Source organism: Ochotona princeps, chromosome 10 (assembly GCF_030435755.1).
Source record: "Ochotona princeps isolate mOchPri1 chromosome 10, mOchPri1.hap1, whole genome shotgun sequence".
In the NCBI taxonomy this organism is placed as follows: domain Eukaryota; kingdom Metazoa; phylum Chordata; class Mammalia; order Lagomorpha; family Ochotonidae; genus Ochotona; species Ochotona princeps.
Window position 1 is genome coordinate 36,934,828 of NC_080841.1, and position 25,431 is coordinate 36,960,258.

Here is a 25,431-nt window from a genome sequence, read left to right on the forward strand (position 1 = left end):
TTTATCCTGAACTTAGATGTATTTATTTGGTAGGGGAAACTGATTTAATGCAGATTTTACCCAGTAACATTATGTGTGTATTGAGCAGAGATGCCTGAATCATGCGTTCTTGAACAAATGATTATTGGAGACAAACAAGCAAACTGCGTGGCTGTGGTACGAGGTGTCCTCACAGACTGAGCGATTTGGTTCATGGTGTAATGCTTGTGTCCTGGGCTGACATACTGGATCTGGATACCCTAGAATGCTAAAGCCAAAGTGTAGGTTTTCACTCTCCCTTCCCTCTCCACCTTCACATGTACAGTTTCAGTGGCTTTACTTGCATAATGGTTAAAATCTGGATTGAGCTACTAAAAATGTCCATTTTGTAAAAGAAAAAAATTGTGAATACAAGCTGCTTTTAAAAATGGAAAAAAACAGGGATCACACCACAAATCCTCACTCAGTAAACACCATTCCAAACAACCTTCTCAATTATCATAACATTTTTAAATGAATATTCTTGAAGCAGATGCATTTTTGTTGTATACAAGTTGTAAATTTATTTGCCAAGCATTTTATCTAAGTGTGATTCACAACCTTGTTGTTGTTTCCATATCACAGTTGGCAAGCCTAAGCACCTTATATCTAACAGTTGGAAAGTAGAAGAGGTGAAGTTTGTTTTTAGTCAATTAAATTTATCAGTTTCCATTTTATATTGGATAGTAAAATGGAAACTTTATTACATTGTATAGACCTTTAAGATATAAAAAATATAAAGCAAAAAATTTTGAAAACTAATTTTACATCTGAATTGAGTATTATGTACATGCTAACATAATGTTCTATGACACTTTGCATTTGCATAAAATACGTGATACGAAAGTCTATGTATTTTTGCATACATAAAATGAATTAAAGAAAACGTTTGGATTTTACTATTTAAAAAGATTGACAACGTAGATTTCTTTCTAGGAAGCAATTGGTATATTTAATATATTTAATATTCATGATATATTTTAATTTGATAGCTGGTCGAAATTGTAAAGAGAAAAAAATTGTAACTGACAGTATAACATAGAAGAAATAGTACAGAAGAATACAGCAAATATAGAAGAAACAGTGTTAAGTTTCTTCCTGGAAACCAGTGGTTACAAACTCATGGGAATTTAGGAAATTTGTGTTAACTATCTAGGTTGTATATACAAATCAGTATCCCCATTGTGAACTGAGTGATCTGCTAGCAACACTTGTTCAGAGGTCTGCGACATGAATCCTTTGTATAGTGTTAGCTGGTGAACAGTTATATTACTAGATAACTGGCCATAGGTTTTCATTTTCAAAGTAACAATTGCTGCCGCATATGAATCCAGCATGGATCCACAGACTGAATTATCAGTAAGTGTTTTAAGGAGTAGTGTATAGCCTGTAAAAATGTTTTGTGACTTATAAAATGAAATTTGTGTAAAATGTAACTTGGATTATGCTCAGATTTGTTTTTTAAAGATTCATTCGTTTTTATGAAAGACAATCAGAGAGAGGTAAAGAGACAGAAAGACATCTTCATCTGTTGGTGGACTGCTTGACAGCTGCAGTGACAAGGACAGAGTCTCCCCCATTGGTGGCAGGGCAAGGACTTGGGCCGTCACCTGTTGCTTCGCGGGCATTATTAGTAGACATGGATTTCTGATACAGGAAACTCTCACCACAAGTGGCAGTTTAGCCTGTTATTCTGCAGTGTCGACTCCACAGACGTTATTTGCTTTGAGCAAGTGGTCCACCACTTCATGGAACTAGTGAATAAAATCAGGAATAACCACAACAAAAATCCAACTACATACCTCCATTCTGCATGAACAGAAGTCCAACATATTGTAGGTGGAAATAATGAGAACCCGGTGTGAGGAATGTGTGCTCCGAATCCTGAGGGATAAAGGCCATAGATTTCAGATGAATTTGATTAATGTGCAGAGATCACAGTACACACATGTTAGCAAAGGTAACATCTCCCATGATCATTTGTACTCAAAATGCAGCATTTAACTAGAAATGTTCAGTGCACTACAGACATGCCCATCGGCTCTGGCTTTCCCTCTAGGATCAAATATATCAACTTCTGATAGACGATGAAGGGGAATATTTTATGTAACCCCTTATACATTAAAATTTTACAGAATATTTCACAGGCAATTATGGCTTTTCCATGCTTCTTTTATTGCCATGACACTTCTAATTAAATGAAACAACCATTTGCAGCCAGTAGGTGGTTAATATTTTTACAAGGTGCATATTCCATTCAGAATTCCAGGAAATATATATCGGACTGAGGACAGTGGATGTTGAACCTTTAAAAAAAATTACCTATTGTCTTGCAGTTAGACTTACTGATGCTATACCCAAACTGAAAAAGGAATAATGTGGACAAGCATGTATCACACATTTAGGTCTAAAACACAATTGTTCAAGATGCTTTCTTTAAAAGATTGTTCTTTTAAATTATTTATTGGATTCATTTATTTGTAAGGCAGATAGGAATAGATAACACAAAACTTCTTATCTTTTGCTGTTGTACTTCCCAAGTGCTTGCAACATCCTTGGCTGGACCAGGCCAGAGCTTGAAGCCAGAAACTGAGTGCCACTCTTGTAGGTGGGTAGGTGTTGGGAAACCCAACTACTGGAGCCATCACCTGCTGACTCTCAGAGTGCACAGTAACAAGAGGCTGGGATTGAAGGCAAATCTGGGACTCAAATCCAGACACTCCAGTGGGAAATGCAAGAATCCCAAGCAGATTCCTGCCTCTGCTAGCCCCTACAATACAACTTTTAAATGTGAAAGCATTCTAGTAGAAATCTGTAACAAAATAGTGTGTGTTAATCAGTCAAGGTTTCAAAGCAGAAAAGCTAGATTAAATTTCGACGATTGTTTCCTTTTCCTCCGATTCTTGAACATTCTTTTTTAGGGCTGTCCCTGTATCTGTTCTTTCTGTCATTACAACAGCCCAGTGATGCTGATATTACTACATTCACATGTGACAGCTCAGGCAGCTGAAGCATAGGGGGTTAAGTTATTTAGGTACACAGCTAGGAACGCAAAACAGGAATCTAATTTAAACCTATTGCTAAGAATATTCCAGTTGGAAATGCAGAGGCTCTTCTGATGCAAGAAAAATAGCAGAGGTAACAAAAGTTCTGCTCTAAGATGTAAATGCTAGGAATTTCACACAGAAAGAAATGTGGTTCAAAGTCCTTGATTATGTGTGAAATCTAGTGAGAGAGAATATATGGTTCCAGAAATTCCCTTCTATTGGCATTTTTAATTTGCCTTTGGGGATTGTCACCATCCCTGCAGACTTCAAGAGAAGGAAAAGGGATTATCACCTAATTTACCATCCTCTGCGCCACCTGTCATAGACTGAACACACAGTGAATTCTGAAATATGCTGTGAAAGAGCTCATAACCTATAGAGTCCCAAGATCTGTTCTAGTTGTGTGGCTTTAGGCAAATGACCCATGCTTATTCAAAGCATCATTTAATGGAAGAGATAAAAGCAACCATTGTTCCTTTCAAAGTTATTGTAAGGTTACAATGAAAAGAATACATAAAACTAGTATAATTTACTAGTATAATTTACTATATAGGCATAGGGTAATTTGTTATTTCAGTGATATTTGTAGTTAGTAGATGTATGACTGCAGTTAATGGATGTTATTGCTATTAATATTTGAGTAGGATTTGTTCATAGCAGGACCTTTAGTGGATCCCCAAATGAATTGATGAGGATTATAGATTTTTCAGGTGGCAAGAAACCACCTACAGAGAATAGCCCATGGAGATTCTTCGAGGTGCAAGAGAAAAGTAGTAGGACAGTAACTACAGTGAAAGAGAAAGGCAAATTAGTAATTTGTCATGTCAGAAACAAGGAACAAAACATGCTGTTTCTCTTTGTTCTTTTAAAGCTATCTCTCTGAGTACTGAATTGCCTGAATAATAACTACCTTTCTGCAAATCGTGTGACTACACAGATGACTGCTGTTTATACTAGAAGGAGAGATGAGCTGGGAAGAAATTTTATGGTTTAATTTTATGATTAGCTATTCAGACAACTACCACAAAGTTGCAGAAAATAATTAAAAAGGTATTTCTTGAATTATCCAACAATGTGAAGGAACTAAAAAAGATAATGTTTTAAATAGGGAAGCATGCCTAGGACAGTCAAAGAAAAAGAAATTTGCTGTTTGAGACACTGGTAACTAAGAGTGCCTCCATAATGTAGGAAACATTTTGTTTCATTGATTTGTGTAGCTTATTTTATTTAACACTTGATTGTTTCCCTGCTCTCAGCAAGTTTGTAAGGTTTCTCCACACAGTTATTCACTACTACAAAATAACATTTGCAAGTTCTAGTAACAAGGAAAAAGGAGTCCATCACTAAAGTTAAACATAATCTGAGACATCAGTGGGAATAGTTTTCATTATCACTGAGAAAAACAAGTATTTTCTGACGTTTTAAAATTCAGCATGTTTCGCACAGTAGCGTAGCTTATTTTCTCTGGGGTTAGATTTCAGATTGCTCTCTGGGGTGGTATTGCTACTAGCACTGGCAGTAGTCACAGTTGTGGAAATAGAGTAGTGATGGTTGGCACTTTTCAGTTCATGTTAACCGCAACACCTGTAGTAGTCACAAACATCAAAATTGAAACTTATCTTAATGTTGCAGTAAAAGAAGAACCAAGAAGTGTGACTAAGCAAGTTAGGGATGTAATCTAGCAATTAAAACAGCTGTATGGCTTTGTCAGTGGCGTTCCTTGCTGTCTTCTGGCTTGATTTGCTGCTGATGCAGGTTGTACGAGCCAGTGATGATGGCTGCAGTGATTCGGTTCCCACTGCCCATTTGTTGCCAAATGACCCATGCACAGGTCTGGCTCCTGGCTTCGGCTAGTCATTCTTGGCCTTTGCAAATATTTGAGGAGTGAACCGATGACGAGATCTCTGTCTCTCTACATCTCTCCATGTTTGTTGCCATCTCTTCTTCTTGTTTATTTTTTTAATATTTATTTTTATTGGACAGTTAGATATACACAGAGGAGGAGAGACAGAGAGGAAGATCTTCTGTCTGGTGATTCACTCCCCAAACTCCTGCAACAGTTGGAGCTGAGCCCATCCAAAGCCAGGAGCCTGGAGCCTCTTCTGGCTCTCCCACATGGTGCAGGGTCCCAAAGCTTTGGGCTGTCCTCAATTGCATTCCCAGACACAAGTAGAGAGCTGGATGGGAAACAGGCCTGCTGGGATTAGAACCGGCACTCAAACAGGGTCCCAGCACGTGTGAAGCAAGGGCTTTAGCCACTCGGCAATCGCACCGGGCTCTTGTCGTCTCTTCTTATATAGAAATCTTGAGACAATGACTGTAGCTATAACATTTGCATTCTAACAAATTTTGAATGTTTACCTAATTGTGAGAAATTTGAAATTTTGCCTTTGAAATATGTATGGTTATAGATTGAGAAAGCATTCTCCTGACTAAAGAATTTAGTGGGTAAGAATTCCCATGGCCTGCACACTGGATGGACTTTTGTATTGTTTTTGCTCTACGTACATAACAAACATTGAGGTTTATGGTAATTGCTAACAGTAAGGACTAAGTATCTGAAATTGTCAGTGTTCATATATTTTCAAACTTTGTGTCTCTGCAAACTGCTCCTGATTTTCTTAGAAAGTTGTTTAGAAGAGTAAATTTTTCATGAATTTTTGATTACCTTCAGGCCTAAGCTGTGGCCCCTAGTACTGCAAGCAGTTTCTTCCACTAGTATATATGGAACACAAAACAGTGAAATTGTTACTGAGAGTGAATTATTTTCACTGAAAAACAAGCAAACAAACAGAACTTTCAGAGCATAGTTCATCTTCCTTAAAAGAAACTAGAATAGAACTTTTGTGTATTCTTTGTTGATGAGATGAGGAAAAAAAAAACCAGAGATTCTGAAAAATAGACACTCTGCATCCTTATTGCTTTAATGTGTGGTGTCGGACTTTAAACATTAAGAGTTTGGTTCTGGGGCCCTGTGTGATAGCCTGTCGGTTTAAGTCCTCACCTTGCACATGCTGGGATCATATATGGATGTGGGTGCTGGTTCTAATCCCAGTGGCCCTGCTTTCTATCCAGCTCCCTGCTGTGGCTTGCAAAGCAACCAAAGACAGCCCAAAGCCTTGGAACTCTGTACCCATGTGGGAGACCTGGAAGAGGCTTCTGGCTCCTGGCTTCGGATAGGTGCAGCTTCTGCCGTGGTGGCCTCTTAGGGGAGTAAGCCAACAAATGGAAGATCTTCCTGTCTCTCCTCCTCTCTGTATATTTGACTTTCCAATAAAAATAAAATAAATCTTTTAAAAATAAGAGTTTGCTTCTGAAGATCTAAATAGAAATCCAACCGATGAGCGTATCACCGTTGTGGCTCTCAGTGGTTTTTCAGTATTCTTTTTTTTAATAGGAGATTTTTTTCAATCCTTATGTATTTTGTTTTGTTAAGTCTCATGGAAACAAAAAAAGGAGATCTAATTGTGTAAATATTTCATAACATTGTTGCAAATAACTTGCCTTGAATTTACATTTGGGTGTTTATTTTTGTTTGTACACTTCCTAAATGGATATTAGAATCAGTATTCTCTGAGCTAACTTGCCCTTGAGGCAACTAGAGACCCTCCTGGCAAGAAGCCAACAGAGGATTAACCATTTGTCATGAGTGATCCACAAAGTAAATAAAGTAGTGTGAATAATTGGCAGTGGGTTACAGTTGTAACATAGGAGCTATTGAAGGTTAATTCAGAGCTGCTGACATCCTCCATAGTAAATTCCCTGTCATCATCCAACTGCTGGCAGTGATAACTCCCTAAATTATTAGAGAGGCATTTGTGCATTGCCATCATGGTTGGTGTGTGTTTTTAGCCATCTCATTGGCAACCAAATGGACTTTATCTTTCTAGTAGTGTGAGAGTGTTCAAAGACTTGAGCCATCTGAGGAATGTAAAAGCCTTGAAAGCTCTTCCAACTTCCACACAAAAAGGAATCTAAACATTATCTATGCGTTAGCATGTGTGAGTTTCTAAGAAGTCGTTTGCTTAAATTACTGTTTAAGAAAAGCCAGATAAACAGCATGGAAATGAATTAACATGTAAACAGGATTTGCATGTTAGTGATATTACAGTAACAGGGATTTAATAATAAGTTGAGTATTTGGATTATTGTAATGTTATGTCAATGTTTGCTTAAAATAATAATTTCTTCGAGATAAGAGACATTTTTTCCTACTGTTAAAATATACATATTATAGATTTCTGACTTATCAGTCTTCAAGGCATTGCAAACTCATATGACATTTGTGCCTTAACCTAGACATAATATAGTTAATCACTTTCAGCTTTCATTTTCATAGCCATTGTATTTTGTTTTCAAAATCTGACTGTAGTTGGCTTGAAAATATTTTAATTACACTTTTACCTGATTTTTGTTTTAAGTATTTTCTGTTTTTCTAATTGCAGGTTTCATATACACTGGAGAAGTTGTGCACCGAATGCTGACAGCCACACAGTATATAGCACCTTTAATGGCAAACTTCGATCCCAGTGTGTCCAGAAATTCAACAGTCAGATATTTCGATAATGGTATGTACTGATAAGCTGTATTTTTGCTAAATGTGTATTTTGAAGCATTAAGCATCAGATTCACCTTAATATTTTTGTAAACTTGGTTGTATGGGTTTTGTTACTTATACTAGATTTGTAAACTGCTGGATGCAAATGCTGAATTGATCAGTTAGTTAGGATATAGCCTGAAGAATGCGGTCAAATATCAATCACTTATTCATTCATTTGTTCATTCAGCAAATGCTTATTAACATCTGTCATACACTATACAAATTTCTGTGCAGAATATATCAAACCAAGCAAATACCTTTATTTAATGCTATTTTCAGTACTTTTTATATAAGAACTCAAAATAAGACTAATTTTGCCAATTCTAACCTTTAAGAAGGGACACTTTAAGAAGAATAACACGGGCCCGGTGGCGTGGCCTAGCGGCTAAAAGTCCTCACCTTGAAAGCCCCGGGATCCCATATGGGCGCCGGTTTCTAATCCCAGCAGCTCCACTTCCCATCCAGCTCCCTGCTTGTGGCCTGGGAAAGCAGTTGAGGACGGCCCAAACCTTTGGGACCCTGCACCCGCGTGGGAGACCCGGAAGAGGTTCCTGGTTCCCGGCATAGGATTGGCACGTACCAGCCCATTGCGGCTCACTTGGGGAGTGAAACATCGGATGGAAGATCTTCCTCTCTGTTTCTCCTCCTCTCTGTATATCTGGCTTTCCAATAATAATAAAATCTTTTAAAAAAAAGAATACCACATTGTTATTATGTTTCAAAACATATAAACTCTATCCCTAAGATGGACATGCTTTTTTGTAAAAATACAATTGTGGCACAAAAGGTTAAATTGCCCCTAGGGACACAGTCGTCTCCTATCTGAGTGCCTGGTTTAAGTCCTAGCTACTCTATGCCTCTGATCTAATTTCCTACTTATGCACTTGAGAGGCGGTGAATGATGGCCCAAGCACCTGGGTTCCTGCCACCCCTGTGGGAGACCCAGACCAAGTTTTTGACTCCTGACTTCGGGCTGGCCTACTCAAATTCATGTAGATTTTCCAGTGCATAGAAATTCTTTTTCTCTGTCTCCCTTGCTCTGTCTCTCTGCCTTTTAAATCTATGTATGGCATATGGTATATATGTATGTGAGAGAGAGAGGAAGAGAGATGTGATATATAATGGGTGCTTAAAGGACACAAAAGAAAATTGGATTTTTTAGACTTTAAAATAGGAAATATAAACTGTTAAACTTTATTGAATATATTGAGTATGACAGCAGTCTGTCATTTTAGTTTCTTCTACAAACATGCAAATTAGAGCAAACCTAGGATATAATTGAGTGCTATTCAAATCTGAGAAAATTCAAGTCTTAAAGACATAAATTTCTTCTCTATATCTTATTAAAAGCTGTAAGTTTGATAGAGAAATTATGAAGAAGATTTTGTTTTGGATAAATCAATTCAACATTTTTCTCTTTCTACTACAAAAATAGTCATTAGTTGATCAAATTACGATTTTATCTCTGAAAATAGAGGAAGGATTTAGAGTGTTATATCTATTGCCATGTTACTTCTGACAGTCAAGGAGGAAATTTACTAGTAGGGGATATAGCCTTGGTGGTGACAGGGGCCTTGGGAAGATACAATCATTTTGACAAAAGCAATCTTCCATCAAGTGTACAGGAGCCATTTCAGAGGTCAAAAAGTTTAGGAAGAATGAAACTAAAAACTGTTGGATGTAGCCTTCAAGAAACATACTTTACACTATTTGAATAACAGCAAGGTGCTGCCCTGAATGAAGTAACTCGAAATGTTAGATTTTTCCCTATTGTTTTTACAACTGATATTTTTATCTTTATGATGTTTTTTCTTTTTTTAAATGAGGCACTAACACCCAAGAAGGTATAAGAGGATTGTAACTATACATTGGGTCAGAACTATAGTCAGAAGCTTACCTGAAGTTTATCACATAAACTCACATACATGATCATTCTAGGTATCTACCTTACATAACTATAAAGGAAAAGATGTAAAGAAATTAATTAGCTTTTGTTTTGTTTTGTTCTGTTTTTGTGGGACTGCTTTTCAAACTCTCATCCTCTAGATGCCATCAGGGATGTGCACTTTCAAGCACAGGAAAGTGACTAAGTTTTCATGTTACTAACATCAAAACCATAAAGCATGTAAAGCAATTCTCTCCCCTTCTGTATCTTCTCATGTACTATGTTCCTAGATATGCTAAATATCTGGATTTTATATTTATTTGAATAATTGTAATAAATCAAACACACCACTCTGAAGACTAAAGTGTTAGAGAAGGACAGTGACCATTCGGATGTATATTTATTTATTGAATTTATATTTTGAATTTTTAATTTAATGGTGCAATTCCATTGAGTGTGGAATTCCCTCCCTCAAATCCTCATCTCCCGATTCATTTCTCCCACGTTGTTACAACAGTATAGTCCTTCATAAGGAGTTGTAAATCCATCAGTGTGTGTGTTTTTTTTTTTTTTTTAAGATTTTATTATTATTGGAAAGCCGGATATACAGAGAGGAGGAGAGACAGAGAGGAAGATCTTCCATCCGATGTTTCACTCCCCAAGTGAGCCGCAACGGGCCGGTACGCGCCAATCCTATGCCGGGAACCAGGAACCTCTTCCGGGTCTCCCACGCGGGTGCAGGGTCCCAAAGCCTTGGGCTGTCCTCAACTGCTTTCCCAGGCCACAAGCAGGGAGCTGGATGGGAAGTGGAGCTGCCGGGATTAGAACCGGCGCCCATATGGGATCCCGGGGCTTTCAAGGCGAGGACTTTAGCTGCTAGGCCACGCCGCCGGGCCCCATCAGTGTGTTTTTTAAGTGTGCCCTGACATTGTTGGTAAAGACAATGTCAGACAGTCTAACATCCCATTGTCTAGATATGTCAAACAGCTCCATTGAGATTCCATCTTTGATTTGGAAGTAGGAATGCACATTGCATTGTATCTTCATATCTGGATACGGTCATCCCTATTACTTTATCACTATACATTCCCTTAAATGAGAATCCATGATATAAGGTCAACAAAAGGTATGAAGTTAAAACAAAAACAAAAAGAAGAAAAAATACAGCACCATGGAGTCAAAAAAATAACCAACACATGGGTGAAGAAAAGAAAATACCAAAGCCTCTTGGGGAAAATGATGCCTCAGTGTGATCCATGAGCCAGCAATGAATTTGACAAGAGAAAAGAAAGTATTTGGAAGAAATGAAAACAAAATTAAAAAAACATCAAAATACATGGGATGCAGCAAAAACAATATGGAAACAGCTATTGATCTTACAGTTTGCATAACAGTTTCCTTATATGAGAGAGAACATATGGTATTTGTCCTTTCGGGATTGGCTTATTTCACTGAGGAGCATAATGGTCTCTAGGTGGGACCATCTAGTTGCAATGGGAATATTGAGTTCCTATGATCTAATGATGAAAGCTTAGTTATTGTGCTTTGTTAAATGGATGAAACAATTTTAAACACCGTAAGGTTTTCACAGGAGTTCCTTTTATATTATAGAAACTTGGTGATGTGTTTTTACAATCGATTGGTTAAGAATATTGAGAAAATGCTCAGCAATTTAGGAAAGCAAAGCTCCTCCAGAGGAGGCAAAATATTTTTAAAAATTATTCATTAGGTCATATTTCTATGAGAATGAAGGTACCAGGGCTGGCATTGTAGCATAGCAAAGTAAGCCACCACCTGCGATGCTGGAATCCATATTGGAACACTAGGGTGAGTCTTGGTACTCAGCTTCCAATCCAGCTCCCTGCTAACATGTCTGGAAAAAGAATGGAGGACTACAAGGTGTTGGGCCTATTTTTCCACATTGGAAAAGGTTCTTTATCTTTATGGAAGACCAGGATGGAGTTCCTGGCCTCTGGCATTATCTAGCCATATGGGGACTCAATGTGCGCGCGCTCTCTCTCTCTCTCTCTCTCTCTCTCTCTAATTCTGCCTTTCAAATAAATACATTTTTGAAAAATGAATTTTAAAAGTGATTTAAGGCACCAGATTTTATAAAACAGATGATGCTTCTTAGAGCGAGACTGGATAATTACTAACCATGTAAGTGAGTCACAGAACACTATTGCACACACAAAAAAATGGAGAAATTATACTAGTAAGATACTTTACTGCAAAGACGATTTTCTCATGATTAGCCAATGGCACTGTACAGTTCCTACTGATTATCAACAAGCTAATCAGGCACAGAATCAGAAACTGCAGTTGATAATCATCTTGTATAACATTAGTTCATGATGTCTGTTTTTATTCTGGAGATTTAAAAACTGGCCTCCATTATTGAGCAGAACATTTGATTGAGAATCTAGGCTGCCTCATCCCTGTAAGCTTGTGACATGGTGGAGCAATGTACGGTCTGATTTGGATATCTAACTAGCTTCAGAGAAGCAGGGCAGGTCGGTGTGCCAGTAGGCAGTTCTTGGGAAATGTCAAGTCAGTTCTTCAGCTCTTGGTTTTCTCTTGGCCATATTTTCTCCAGATTTTCTGGCTGCCTAACTAAATTGTTCTTTATGTTAGATAGTACATAGAGAACAATATTTATTCCTTTTCAAATTTTTATTTGAGAATCAAAGAAGCTGGGAGTGGCAAGTGGCCAAAGATCTTCCATCTTCTGATCCATTCCCCCAAATCTCTCAATAGCCACAGCAGAGCCAAATGAAAGGAACTTATTTAGGGTGGAAAAGTATAAAATCAAGTGTGGAAAAGAGATTTTTCTTGTATTTTAAAAATGTGTTTCTTTCCCACCATTTGTCAAAATATGGGTTTATTCCACTTGGGTTACATTTTGAAATTGGTTCATGGAAATTAAAGCAGACAGGGTCCATTAATAATAATGCAATCCCTTAGGTAAAATTCTCCACACTGGTTTGGCACACTTTTAACCCTCAGTAAAAGGTTAGATTTTTACCAAATATTCAGATGATATTCAATCCTTTATTAAAAAAAAGAAATCCCAAGTGCTATTTCAATAACAGAGTTCCCATAAATCTGAAATAGAATAAGTACTAGATTTGGAAGCCAGGTTCAGGTTTTCATGACAACTGTCACCAGCATTGATTTGTGAATTTTTCTCATTGTGTTTTGTCTGGTTTCAATGGACTTTTTAGGCACAGCGCTTGTTGTCCAGTGGGACCATGTACATCTCCAGGATAATTACAACCTGGGAAGCTTCACGTTCCAGGCTACCCTGCTTATGGATGGACGCATCATCTTTGGATACAAAGAAGTAAGTGACACATTAGTGGTCATTTCCCTCAGCCTTCATCCTGACTACTATCTTCCATCAGATATCAAGAGGGGAGTACTTTAGTTGTGAACCCCTGTTTCCTTATCACTTGGTTTTTACTACTTAAGAAAAATAATTTCTTTTTTTTTAACCTTCTTAATTATACTGATTGGTAATTCTTTGGATTTGGTTTTGGTTTTGCATTCTGCTACAATTGGCACTCTAACCTATGAATTTCATTAAATTATGAATAATTATTTTTAGTGGTGTTACAGTGGTTTTTATAAGGGAAAAATATCCAACATGAAGAGATTTTGCATCTAAATCTCAACATGTGCACTTTTATTTTTCACTTGTTTGCTTTTTTTGCCTTGTTGATTCCTTGACTTCAGTTCTAATTCCCAAAGCAATAGTAGTGAGAATAGGGATGTTGTAGTTCAATGACCCATTACTGAATTAGTTCTAGGACAGCTGAGCTGATCATCCCTTTGCCTTATGTTTCTTGTAACCTGGGAGGAAAGACTAACTAAAGACCCAGGAGAGAGAAAGAATAAGGAAATTTAAACTGTGGTTGTTGTGTTTAATAAATAGACAAAAAATGAATATTTACTTAATGATAGTCTCAAATTTATAGACTATCTAAAATAGGATAATAACATGTTTTATTTCAAATTGTTTCAACAATATAATTAAGATCATTTATACAGTGAATAAGGAAATAAGTTCCAAGAATGACAAATGCAATAGTATTTTTGGACAGTCACAGCAGTATAAATTAATAATGGTTTCATTGACTTATGGATTGGTGTTTGCTCTGAATGGTGCACTCTTTCCAGTTGTCTTCTTCCCAATTGAGGGATTTTCTTCCCCTTAGAAAGTGAATTTTCAGTTACAGAAAGGTTGCTAACAATAACTTTTGGACAGATCATCTGTAATCTGTATCTCACAGGGTGAAGAATAGCACATTTCAGTTAATTTTTCTTTAAAAAAATCCCATAACCATATCATGTGATTCTTCTTCCACATGGAATATATAATTTTCTTGGCGCAATAATGGAAATAGAAAGTAGTAATGTGTCTCATGTTGTGTTCCTTACCTGTACTCAGATCTTAGTCTTGCTATATTGGCTTCTGTCACATTTGCTACATACTGAAGGAGTATTCCTCAAAAGGATTCATTCATTTCTAGTTTCCAGTATCATCTAGTGTGTTGCTGATAGTACCCAGTATCATTTTGAAATGTTAGCTTATAGCAATTTAAACCAATAGTGGTGAAGTTTCTGGAAAGATTAAGGCCAGGAATTCTGTAGTCTCAGACCTCACTAACTGTAGGCTTTTCCAAAACAGAGGCCTTTTCTCTAGCGTTCATCCTTAGTGTGGCTGTCTTGATCTCACCACTCTCATGGGATTTCTCCCATTGCAGAGAAATAAACAATTGTTCCTATTTTCCTCATGTCTTTGGTTGCCACTTTTTAGCGTTTTTCTTTTTCTTCATCCAATAAACATTTTTCCATTATTATTTTCTTGTTTTAATATGGAAAATATAAGTTGACAAGTGATATGAATGCTGTCTTGACATTTCCAGTCAATGCATGGGTGAACATGTTCTCTCTGTCTCCAGAGAAGTCATGGTTTATTTTTTGCCTACACTTTCTCTGTTGAAAAATTCTTATTTTATTGTTGTTTCATCTTGAAAGGCAGAGAGGGAGAGAGAGAGTGTGTGTGTCAGAGATCTTCCATCTGCTGGCTCACTGTCCAAATTCCCATAGCAACTGGGGCTGAAATCATGACAAGAAGCCCTGCGCTGATCTCCTACATTTGTGGTGGGGGCCCAAGCGATGGATCATCACCTGCCACCATGGCAGCGCTTGCAAGAAGCTGCATGGAAAGCCCAGGGGCTAGGACCTTCACTCTCATGGGCTGTTGGCTTCCTCAGGGTCAGCTGAAATAACTACTCCACCCTCTGCTCTGTCCTGTAGAGAAAGCAGTCTTTTCTTTCCTTTTCTACCTTTTTTTCCCTGGTAATTACTATAAATTGTATTTTGCTGATGCAAATTTCTAGTTGTAAAATTATCCTAGATCAAAGTTGCTTTGCCTTGACAATGAGAATTAAATATTCCTGGCACTTTTAGAAATATATTTACAACCACCTGGTAGCATAAAATAGCGGTCTGTGTAATGAACTACCCTTCACAAAGTACTTGCACATATATTAATGGTACTGAATTCCTCAATAACGTCCTGAATTTTAATATTCTTTGGTATTTTGCAGAAACATGGGTACACTGAAGATTTTCAATAAATGTTTATGGTGGCTTAATTGTAGAGTAGATCATGCGTGATGATCTCTGTTTTATACTTCAGCAGACCACATCAGAGAATAAATGGCATGCTGGAGAGCATAGAGCTAGTTAAGCACAAATTTGGGATTTAAAGCCTTAGTTTGGTGATCCTAAGGTATCTCAGCATTTTTTTTTCTCTTCCAAGATTATGAATAATAATTCACTATATCTAGTCTCATTTTCCTTTCAGTGAGTCCTTGTAAATATTTATTGTTAAATAACCTCATATCAACTTGCTTATATTATGCAAACACAGGTAAAGTCAGAAGAGATATTCATAGCTAAAGGCATAAGCAAATCATTAGAACCCAACACAAGAAGTGAAATTTTGGGCCCAGCGTGATAGCCTAGTGGCTAAGAGCCTCACCTTGCATCCTCTGGGATCCTGTGTGGGTGCTGGTTCGTGTCCTAGCTGTTACATTTCCTGTCCCAATTCTCTGCTTGTGGCCTGGGAAAGCAGTGAAAGATGCCCCAAAGGCCTTGGGAGCCTGCACCTACATGGGAAGCTCCAGGCTTCAGGTCGGCTCAGCTCCAGCCGTTGCGGCCACTTGGGGAGTAAACCAAGAGATGGAAGATCTTTCTCTCTGTGTCTCCTTTTTTCTGTGGATATGCCTTTCCAATAAAATAATAATGATGATGATGATGATAACAAATTTTTTAAAAGAGGTGAAATTTTAGGTTTCTTTCCATGTTAAACACAGACTGAAATTGTTGATAGGAATGCCAAGTGCAATTCCTTTTTGAGTTGCCTCTAGAAAGATAATGCCAGATTGTTTGATGGGAATAAAAAGAAAAAAATACCTCGGACCCAAAGCCTACTGACAAAGGATTTAATTAAGTGATAGGTGGAGATTGGTAATGCATTGAATAAATTGACCAAAAGTTGGCTTTCACTGGCCTCCTCTGATTTATCACAGTGCTGTATTGTGCTTTTCTTAGGAACTCTTAATGTGCCATTTGCTCCTGCCAAGCACCCTGGTGGCCTCCAGTCCTGTTCCACTCTAGAGGCAGTCTTTTCTCCGATAATTTAATTTTTTGTAGTACAAATGAGATCAGGAAAAACCAGCATATTACAGTCGAGGCGTTTGTACCTTTCCAAACCATCTCACCTGTGATTGGATTGAGATGGGGAACTACCCCAGCTGCTTAAGCTGAGAATGATTGCATTATTTGTTGCTTGCCTGCAGTGCTTAAGCAACTTCTCAAAATTGCGGAACAAACGTTCAGCTGCAGGAGTAAGACTCTGGGGCTCCCAGCCCTGAACCGCGCCAGCTTGCCTCCCACGCTCTTCCTTTCCAGTCTGGCTGAGTTTGGGGAGGGTGACTTAGATTTCCACAGTCTTCATCCTGTTCACTTACTCTGTATTATTCTTGAAACTGAAAACAAGCCGGGCGTAGGAAAACCTGGACTCTATTTTAGATAAATAGAATTTGAAAACATCTAAATCCTCTTTCCTATTATATTAATTAGTAACCATGACCCTGGAACCTGAATTCTTCATTGTAATCTGCAGTTGAATAGTCATGGTTATTTGCTTGATGACAGTACAAATGGATCTGAAAATTATGTCTACTGAAAATCTAAAAATGCAAGTATGAAAAGCATTTGCCCTCAGTTATTAGTAGTCTGAAGTTTGGTGCCTTCCTGTCCTCATCCATGCCAGCATGCCATCAGTTTGGTGCCTTCCTGTCCTCATCCATGCCAGCATGCCATCAGTTTTCAGAGTCTGCCTTAGCTCTGACTTCTTTCATCTCTCTTCTGATATACTTGGGATTTCTTTTCTTTTTTTTTTTTTTTTTTTGCCACTCTAGATAAAAACTTGGAAATGATGGGTTCTTTCTGTGGCTATCACAAATTTGGTTACTTTTCTTTTGTCAGCTCTTGTGAGGGACCAGAATAGATATTGGATCAACACAATGCAATTTAAAAACAGTAATGTCATGTAATCCTACCATATGGTGACAGAACAAACTCACAGAAAGTACATGCCTGCCTTGGGAGCCTGCCTGTTCTATCCACTTTCTTGGTTGGATGACTTTCTCTTTCTGCAGCAAATTTTAGAGGAGGCCAATATAGAACTTCACTGTTTATTAAGTGAGACCACTTTCTGATCTATCTACCATTTCTGTATTTAAATTTAATGTTTCTTAGTGAAACATTTACTGCTCCTGTGGAAGAGTATAGAGTTAAACTGCCATTACCAATTAGTTATAGGCTTCTGTGGGGTTTTACTGCAATTTTCAACAATTTCTTTAAAGATTGTTTCTCTTAGTTAAACAACATTGACCCTTCATTTATGCTTATCAGCCTGAAAACATTAAAGGATGAGTACTCACTCAAGTTGTAAATTTATGAGGAACAAATTATTCAAGAAGCAGGCGGCCAAAATGAAGTCAAATAATATCTACCACCGTGTAGGGATAGAGTAACTTGCTTATTGCTGTATGAGTGAGAATGTATGTCATGTGTGAAAATAATATATACAACCAATAAACTTTATAAATGCATGAATGACAACTTATATATACGTGTGAATTCATATATATATATATTTAAATATATCTAATGTTTGTAATAATATGTAAGGGTCCTTCAAAAAGTTTCATGGGATAATTTAATTAAAATATGATTTTATTTCAAGGGTATTTAAGAGGTTCCTGGAATAATCGAACTAAGAGGTTATTTGGTGCAAAAAAGTGGAAATTCATGCATAATTTTAATATGCATATTCCAGGAACTAATGCCTTAGATATAAGACTGAGAAAACCCGTGTGGAATAAAATACATTGAGTAAGAATTCTCAAGCATTCAGCACAGTGATTCAGACATCACGAAGGTTGCCTGCATCCCATACAGGAAGGACTCCTTGGGTTTCAGTTCCTGCTCTTCTTCCTGTTAAACTTTTTTATGTAACCCTGGGAGATAAGCGATGGCCTATGAGTCCTTGTCACCCACGTGGTAGGTCTGGCTGGAGATCCTGGCTTCTGCTTTTGGCCAGGCCCTGTCTACATGCCGCATGCATCTCTTTCAAATAAGCACACTTTTAGGGGTCAACACTATGTACAAATGACTAACCCTCTGCCTCCAAGCCTCAGCATCTCATATGGGTGTTGTTTGTGCCCCAGCTGCTCCACTTCCCATCCAGCTCCCTATTTATGGACTGGGAAAACAGTGGAGGATGACCTAAAGTCTTGGGAACCTGCAAACTTGTTGGAGACCAGGAAAAGTCTCCTGACTCCCAGCTTCAAATCAGCTCAGCTCTGGCCATTGTAGCCATTTAGGCAGTAAACCAACAAATGAAAGATCTTTGTCTGTCCTTCTCTCTATAAATCTGCCTTTCCAATAAGCAAATAAATCCTTTTTTAAAAAAGAAAAAGTATGTGTAGGAAAATTAACTCAAGCCAAATGTGCACACAGATGATTTTATATCTTAATACATGAAGTATTAAAATTTCATCTTCATGGCTTTATTTAGGGTTTGATTTACTTACATTTGTGAGTTTATTGCATCTTTGGTTACCTGACATGTAAAAGCTCCCAGTTTATGCATGTCAGTTTTTATAATGAATTGCAATACAATTCCCTTTGTAATGCTCCAATAGCAAATAACATGAGTCAAGATAAGCTAGTTACAAGCTAGAATCCTCACAGCCCCAGGGACAATGTTATAAGTAGGATGTTCTGTTGTTGTTCTTGTTAATCCAAGAAATATTTATCAGTAAGATGCTTTGGGAGACACAAAGGTGACTCAGGCATAGATCCTTGCCCTAATGAGCAGTCAGTTAGGCAGATATAACAAACATAGGATACATGGAAAGTGCCATGTTTCTTTTTAAAATTATTGAAATTTTAGGGCCCAACAAAAGTCTAGTGGCTTAAGTCATCGCTTTGCATGTGCTGGGATCCCATATGGCCACAAGTTCTAATTCCAGCATCCCTGCTTCCCATCCAGCTCCCTGCTTGTGGCCTGGGAAAGCAGTCGAGGATGGCCTTGGGATGCTGCACCCACGTGGGAGACCTGGAAGAGGTTCCTGGCTCCTGGCTTCAGCTCAGCTCAGCTCTGGCTGTTGTGGCTGCTTGGGGAATGACTCATCAGATGAAAGATCCTCCTCTGTGTATATCTGACTTTTCAATAAAAATAAGATAAATCTTTAAAAATTATTGAAGTTTCAATTTTCAAAATTGGTGTTTAACAGATTCTATTTGATTTATAGATGTAATTTTAAGAATGTGATATTCCTTTACTCACTACCTTTACTGTTCTCTCTCCAATTCTTCCTTCCTTCCTTCCTTTTTTCCTTTCTTTTTGGGACAACTTATCAAAATATTTTAAATTTACATTACAGTTAAAATTCCAACACTTTACCGAATACGTCAGCTTTTAGTCAAGCTCAAGTGAAGTAGTTAAGCAAGTAAAAAGAGAAAAGAAAAGCCCCAGTGTAGGGGATATATAGTAAACAATGGCCATAAAAAATAATTGGATGATAAAATGATTTCACCAGTATAAAATATGCAAATTTTAAAGTAATGTCAGTTTATTAAATCTATCATAATAAAACACTCTTAGCCATTGTTTTGGCAAAGGTACAAAACAAAGTGTTATGAAACTGTCTCTGCAACAATGCTGATACACACAGGCATTTCTTTTTCTTTCTTTCTTTTTTAAATTTTCACCCCACATGTGGAGAACATGTGATACTTGCCTTTCTCTATCCAGTTTATTTCACTCAACATCTTGTCCTCTAGTTGCTTTCATTTTGCCACAAATGGTAGAATTTCATATTTTTTATAGCTGAATTGTATTCCATTGAGAGAGAGTGAAAAATGAGTTGGCTCTGTTTACATAGGTTAATTTCTGTGTTCCCTATTATGTTTCATTGATCATATCAGTTTTTATGCAGGTACCATGCTTCCAGTTTGAGATTTCTTGCTCAAGAGTCATCTTAGCTATTCATGTTTTTTTGTGATTCCATATGAATTTTAGGCTTATTTTGTCTAACTCTGCAAAGAATGGCATTGGTATTTTTTTAGGAATTGCATTGAATCTGGATTGCTTTAGATAGTATAGACATTTTGATAATACTGATTTTTCCAATCCTTGAGCAAGGAATATCTTTCCATCTCTTTTGTATGCCCTTGATGATTTCTTTCATCAATGTTTGATCATTTTCATTGTAGAGATCTTTGGCTGCTTGGCTAAATTTATTCCCACATATTTGACATTTGTATGGTTATTGTGAATGGGTTTCTTGATTTCTCTGTCAACGTACTAACATGCAAAAAAGCTACTTTCTTTAGATGTTTCTTTTGTGACCTGCAACATTAGTGAATTGATTTGTCAGCTCTAACAGCTTGTTGGTATAGTGTTATGTCTCTTCACGGGCAAAATCATGTTGCCTGCAAACAAGGATAGTTTGCCTTCCTCTTCTCCAATTTTGATACCCTTTGCTCCTTTCTCCTCCCTCATTGCTCTTATTAAAATTTCCAGTGTGATATTGAATAGCAGTGGCTGTTTTTCCAAATCTGGGAGAAAATGCTTTCAGGTTTCAGGTTTTCCCCTATTCAGTATAATATTGGATGTTGGTTTGTGATGTGTACTCTTTTATAATTTTGAGGAATGGTTTTTCTATACCTCTCTCTCTGGAGAGAGAAAAAGGACATTCTAAAACCACTGTCTCCATGTTGGCCTGGCTACTCACTGGTTGTGCTGCCTTTAAACAAATTGTGACCTCACTGGATGACCTTGTATCTCCTTCTTTTCTCCTTTATCCTGGATGTGACATTGTAAAGTTTTTATTTTTTTTTCTTATGTAACAAATTTATTTTTGATGGTATTTACATAGTTAAGAAGGATGCATGCCCATGTGGATCTCCAATTAGAGTGAGGAGGGTCAAGGAATGGGGAAAAATGGATAAGACAACTGTTTCCAATCTCCTTTTTCCTTCCTTGTATCTGGAGAAGGTGGGGAGAGTAGGGGTGAGGGATGTTCCTCGGCACCCAATGCATTAGTATATGGAGTTGGAGGACGGCCATCAGATGTAATCTCAAGGTCCCTGATGTGGAACATGTTCTGAAGGCACTGATCAAATGGTTTCGATAATTCTGAGAGGTTGATTTCTTTGCTCCAAGGTTGAGGAGCAAAGGTCCATTCCAAGGTCCATTGGCTGGCACAGTAAACCTTAGAGTCTCCACTCATCCAGATACTCACTGTCAAAGCTTAGCCAGGAGAGCTGTCCATTTTGTTCTGCCTTTCATGGTTCTAGATGTCCTCTGTATGCCTCAATGAACTGGCTGTCATGTCCCAACAACCATAGAGGCCCATTTCTGACATATGCACTTTATAGTCAGACCACAGATCCTGTAATTATCCCTGTGGTTGCAATTCTTAGTCCAGTGGTTCAGTTGTGGGTTCCCAAAAATCTCTCACTGTAGGTGCCGCCAGACCTGACTCCTGTGTGTGCCAGTCAGTACAGGAGCAGGCCCAAACTATCACCCACATCAGCCTACACACATACTGGTAGTTGCAGTCGCCCAGTCAGTTCTGTCTCCAGTCCCATTACATACACAGCTCAGTGACTATTTTGGACCAGCCCACCCCTGCCCACCACACGCTTGGCTATCACACAGAGTAGCAGGAACTGTGCCCTAGTCCAAACAACCTCTGGAAAACCCTGCAAGACCCACTATAGCCATGGTTCCTGCACGTGCCAGTATGTGCAACAAACTGCTCCAGCCCATCTGAATCCCATTCAGTTCTCATAAATATCAATGGGTGTTGGAGTCTAGCTCAGCCTGAGCATCCCAATTCTCCAGCCCACACTTACGCTGGCGGTTGGCACTACCTGCCCCCATCCCTGGTTTCCATGCCCACCAGTGGGAGCTGTGGCTCATTAGAGGCATGCCCACAATGTCCCTACCAAGCCCACTCCCAATCCCAGTTCTTGTACTTTCCAGATGGTTCTGCAGTCTTACCTGATAGAACTGTCCCCAAGTCCCAGCACCTGCTAGCAAGTGCTGTGGCAAAACCCAACCAGTGCACACTTAATTCTGGCTCATGCATGCACCAGTGGATACGGTTGCTTAGCCCAGCCTGGCTCTACCCCTAACCCAGCTCACATGCAGGACAACACCTGGTGCTTGCCCAGCCTGGTCTGTCTGCAATTCTAGCTCTCACACTCACCAGTGGGAGCAGTAACCCACCTGAGGAGTCCTCTCAGCCACCCTACCAGGCTTGCACCACCCCCTACCCAGAGAGTTACATGTGCTGATTGATGCTATGGCCCAATCTAACATGGCCCACCTCACCTCGGCATTCACAGGATTGTGTTGGTCTGTGTTGTCTGTGTGAGTGTTTGTAAAATGGACATGTAGTCAACATTTATAAAGAATTACATATAAAAATATACATTTACATTTTTTCTAGAGAAATCAGTAATTTTAGATGAATCTGGCTTGAATAAATACCCCATGGTTAAAACTGGCTGGAAAATTTACTCAAGCATCTTTTCTCCAATTTCTCAGCTATGAATTTATTATCCTTACTCTAGACCAACACTAGTTCATACAGAGATTAAGTCCTCAAGTCCGTCCTTGGAGGCGGGAGCTGACTTTCTGGATCATCTTTGTGTTGTTACTAACCTCCTTCCAGATTTTCTGCAGGATGTGATTTTGAAGATTGAGAAAGGAGAAATGTTAATGATATACCTTCAGATGATGGCTCAATTCTTTGCTTGTATATTTGTAACAGAGAGAGAGAGAGAGTGCCCATCCACTGGTTGAATCCTCAGATTCCTGCCATGGCTGGTGTTGGGAAAGGGCAAAACCAGAAGCTGAAGTTACAGTCCTTGTTTTCCATGGGGGTGGTAGGAATCAAATAGCATAAGCCATCCCAGTTGCCTCCCAGAATCTGCAATAGCACAAAGTCAGGCTTGGAAGCTGGAGGTCCTCTGATGTGAATCACAGACATCTTAATCACTAGGCTAACTACTTCCCCTGTGGCTTATCTTTATTTCACATCATCACATGTGTTGTAGCAATGTATCTTGCACATAAAAGCATTCAGTAACTGTAAACAAAAAGCATATTGAAATAATTTTGAGAACTGTTGACATTCTTTAGGAAAGCAAATGTATTTTTATATTGTCAAGTTTAACGGAAAGTTTTTATTCAAATGTAGTTTGCACAAAACTCTACATTAATATTTCAGACTTTATGTGTTGTTCTGACAGTAATTGAAGAGCTTGATTTAAAAAATTAGAATCCATGCTGAATAACGGAGAAGCCAGGTCAGACATTCAAGGAAGATGAAATAGGAAATTAAGGACTGAAAGGAAAAAAGTGGACAAAATAGAAAGGTAAAGGTTTGACATGATTTTGTTGTTATGTTAAGCTACTAGACATCATATTGCAAATTAGCCAGTGAACAAAAATGAGTTTCCAGTAATTTCCAGTTGAATTCTGATAGACTTATGATTCACACGCTGGAACATATACTATGCAATCAAGCTCTTGCTGAGATATGGGCTGCCTATTAGATAGATAGCTGGGTCCATAATGGAAACAAATGAATGTTTTGGCAACGTTTGTAGGGCAGAACAGAGAAGAGAAGAAAATAAAATTCCATTATCTGACTGCAGCAGCACATTGTTAGTTATCTCCCTGCTTTAGAGACAGATGTAAAAGCTCATGTCAGATGATTTTTTTTTTTTTTTGAGACCCCTGGGTCTGGGAGCAAGATAGCACAGGGAGGAGAAGGGGGCAGGTTTTGTCTTTGAATCACCATCTGAAGGCCAGGCTGCTCTGTTCCTATCTTTTCCTACCTTCAGTTTATGTGTCTGTTGCTACCTCCCTCTGCTTTTATGCTTTGTTTGCTTCAGTATATTTTTTATAAACAAATTTATATCACATAAGGAGCACATCTGTATCTTATAAAATGGAACAAAATCTAAAATATCTTTAAAGTAATTTATGAAAACTTGTGGAAGCATATTTCAGTTGATAGTAATTCTCCTTTTTTACTCATCCTGCGGAATGGATATAACGATAAAGGCTATTCAAAGAAATTTATGATTCAATACAAATAATGCAGAAGCCCAGTTAAAATTTATCATTGTTTTAATCATAAAAAGTAAACTCCTGTAGGATCTTGAAAATAAGTATGTTAAAAAGAAAAACACACAACTTCACTAGTTAAAATTTTCATTGTCTTAGATCCATTTCCTGATATTTCCAACATGGCTGGCTCAAAGGACATTTTGAGGATGAATAGAGATTTGTCGAAATCATTTTAAAAGCTAGAGAGCAACCAATAATCAACATTTTAGTGTTTGAATAGTTTAACAATGGCTTTGGCCATAAATCCATTTGCTTGGATACTTTATAACCTTGTCAGGATAGAATCCTCTGTAGAGTCGCTATAATGGTGATTTACACACACAGACACACAAACTTGCCTCATTGATCCTAATGTACACGTAGTTCATTTTAATTGTGACTTTTAACAGTGCCCTTAATTCATCTTAATGATCTAATTGTATTAATACTGCGGGATTCTGTAGACTCCTTGACTTGCTCAGTCCAATTACTTGGTGGTCTTTAATATAAAAGTGAAAAGAGTATAGTCTAAGATGGAAGTGAAAGATAGGATGATATTAAGAGAGGCTGTTGGAAACTGCCGAGAAAGCCTGGAGTTGTTCATGTCTTCTTCTTGGATCTTGGATGATAGTCAATTGTGAAAAACAGGTGTTTCAAATCCTGGGGTGTAACTGTCTCCTAAAATGTTTGTGTGGCTTCTAGGAAACCTTTTCATTTTGATTTTTAATCGGGACACAAAAAAATCACTGTTAGAGATGCTCTTTAACATAGTGAAGAAAAGCACTTAGAGCCAGTTGTGTTGCTATAAGGTGAGTCTTCCGATGTAGCCCTCGCTCTCCTGTTGACTGCTCTGGATTTCATTGCTGTTCCCTGATGCTGCACTGACTGTCCTCTTCACACTCCAATCCAGTTAGCTACCAGGGCTTGCAAGTTCATAATCTTGATGATCTGCATCACCACTACCTCCACCTCCTTTTTCACTTTCACTGCAGCCTGGGGCACAGCTTTTAATTCCTAAAATGCACCCAAGTCAGCTCAAGCCATTTTCCTAGGCTGGTCCGTCTACCAAGAGCTGTTTTCAACTACTAATCTGGCACACTCT

General features: G+C 38.1%; 1 protein-coding gene across 1 annotated transcript in view; it reads left to right on the top strand.

Moving 5' to 3' along the window:
* Window positions 1-25,431, top strand: part of PLXDC2 (plexin domain containing 2) — a 415,329-nt gene that overhangs the window by 291,480 nt on the left and 98,418 nt on the right. The window contains exons 5-6 of the mRNA XM_004578559.3: window positions 7,511-7,633; window positions 12,775-12,893. Of these exons, the coding sequence (XP_004578616.2) occupies window positions 7,511-7,633; window positions 12,775-12,893 (242 nt within the window). The remainder of the gene's footprint in view (window positions 1-7,510; window positions 7,634-12,774; window positions 12,894-25,431) is intronic.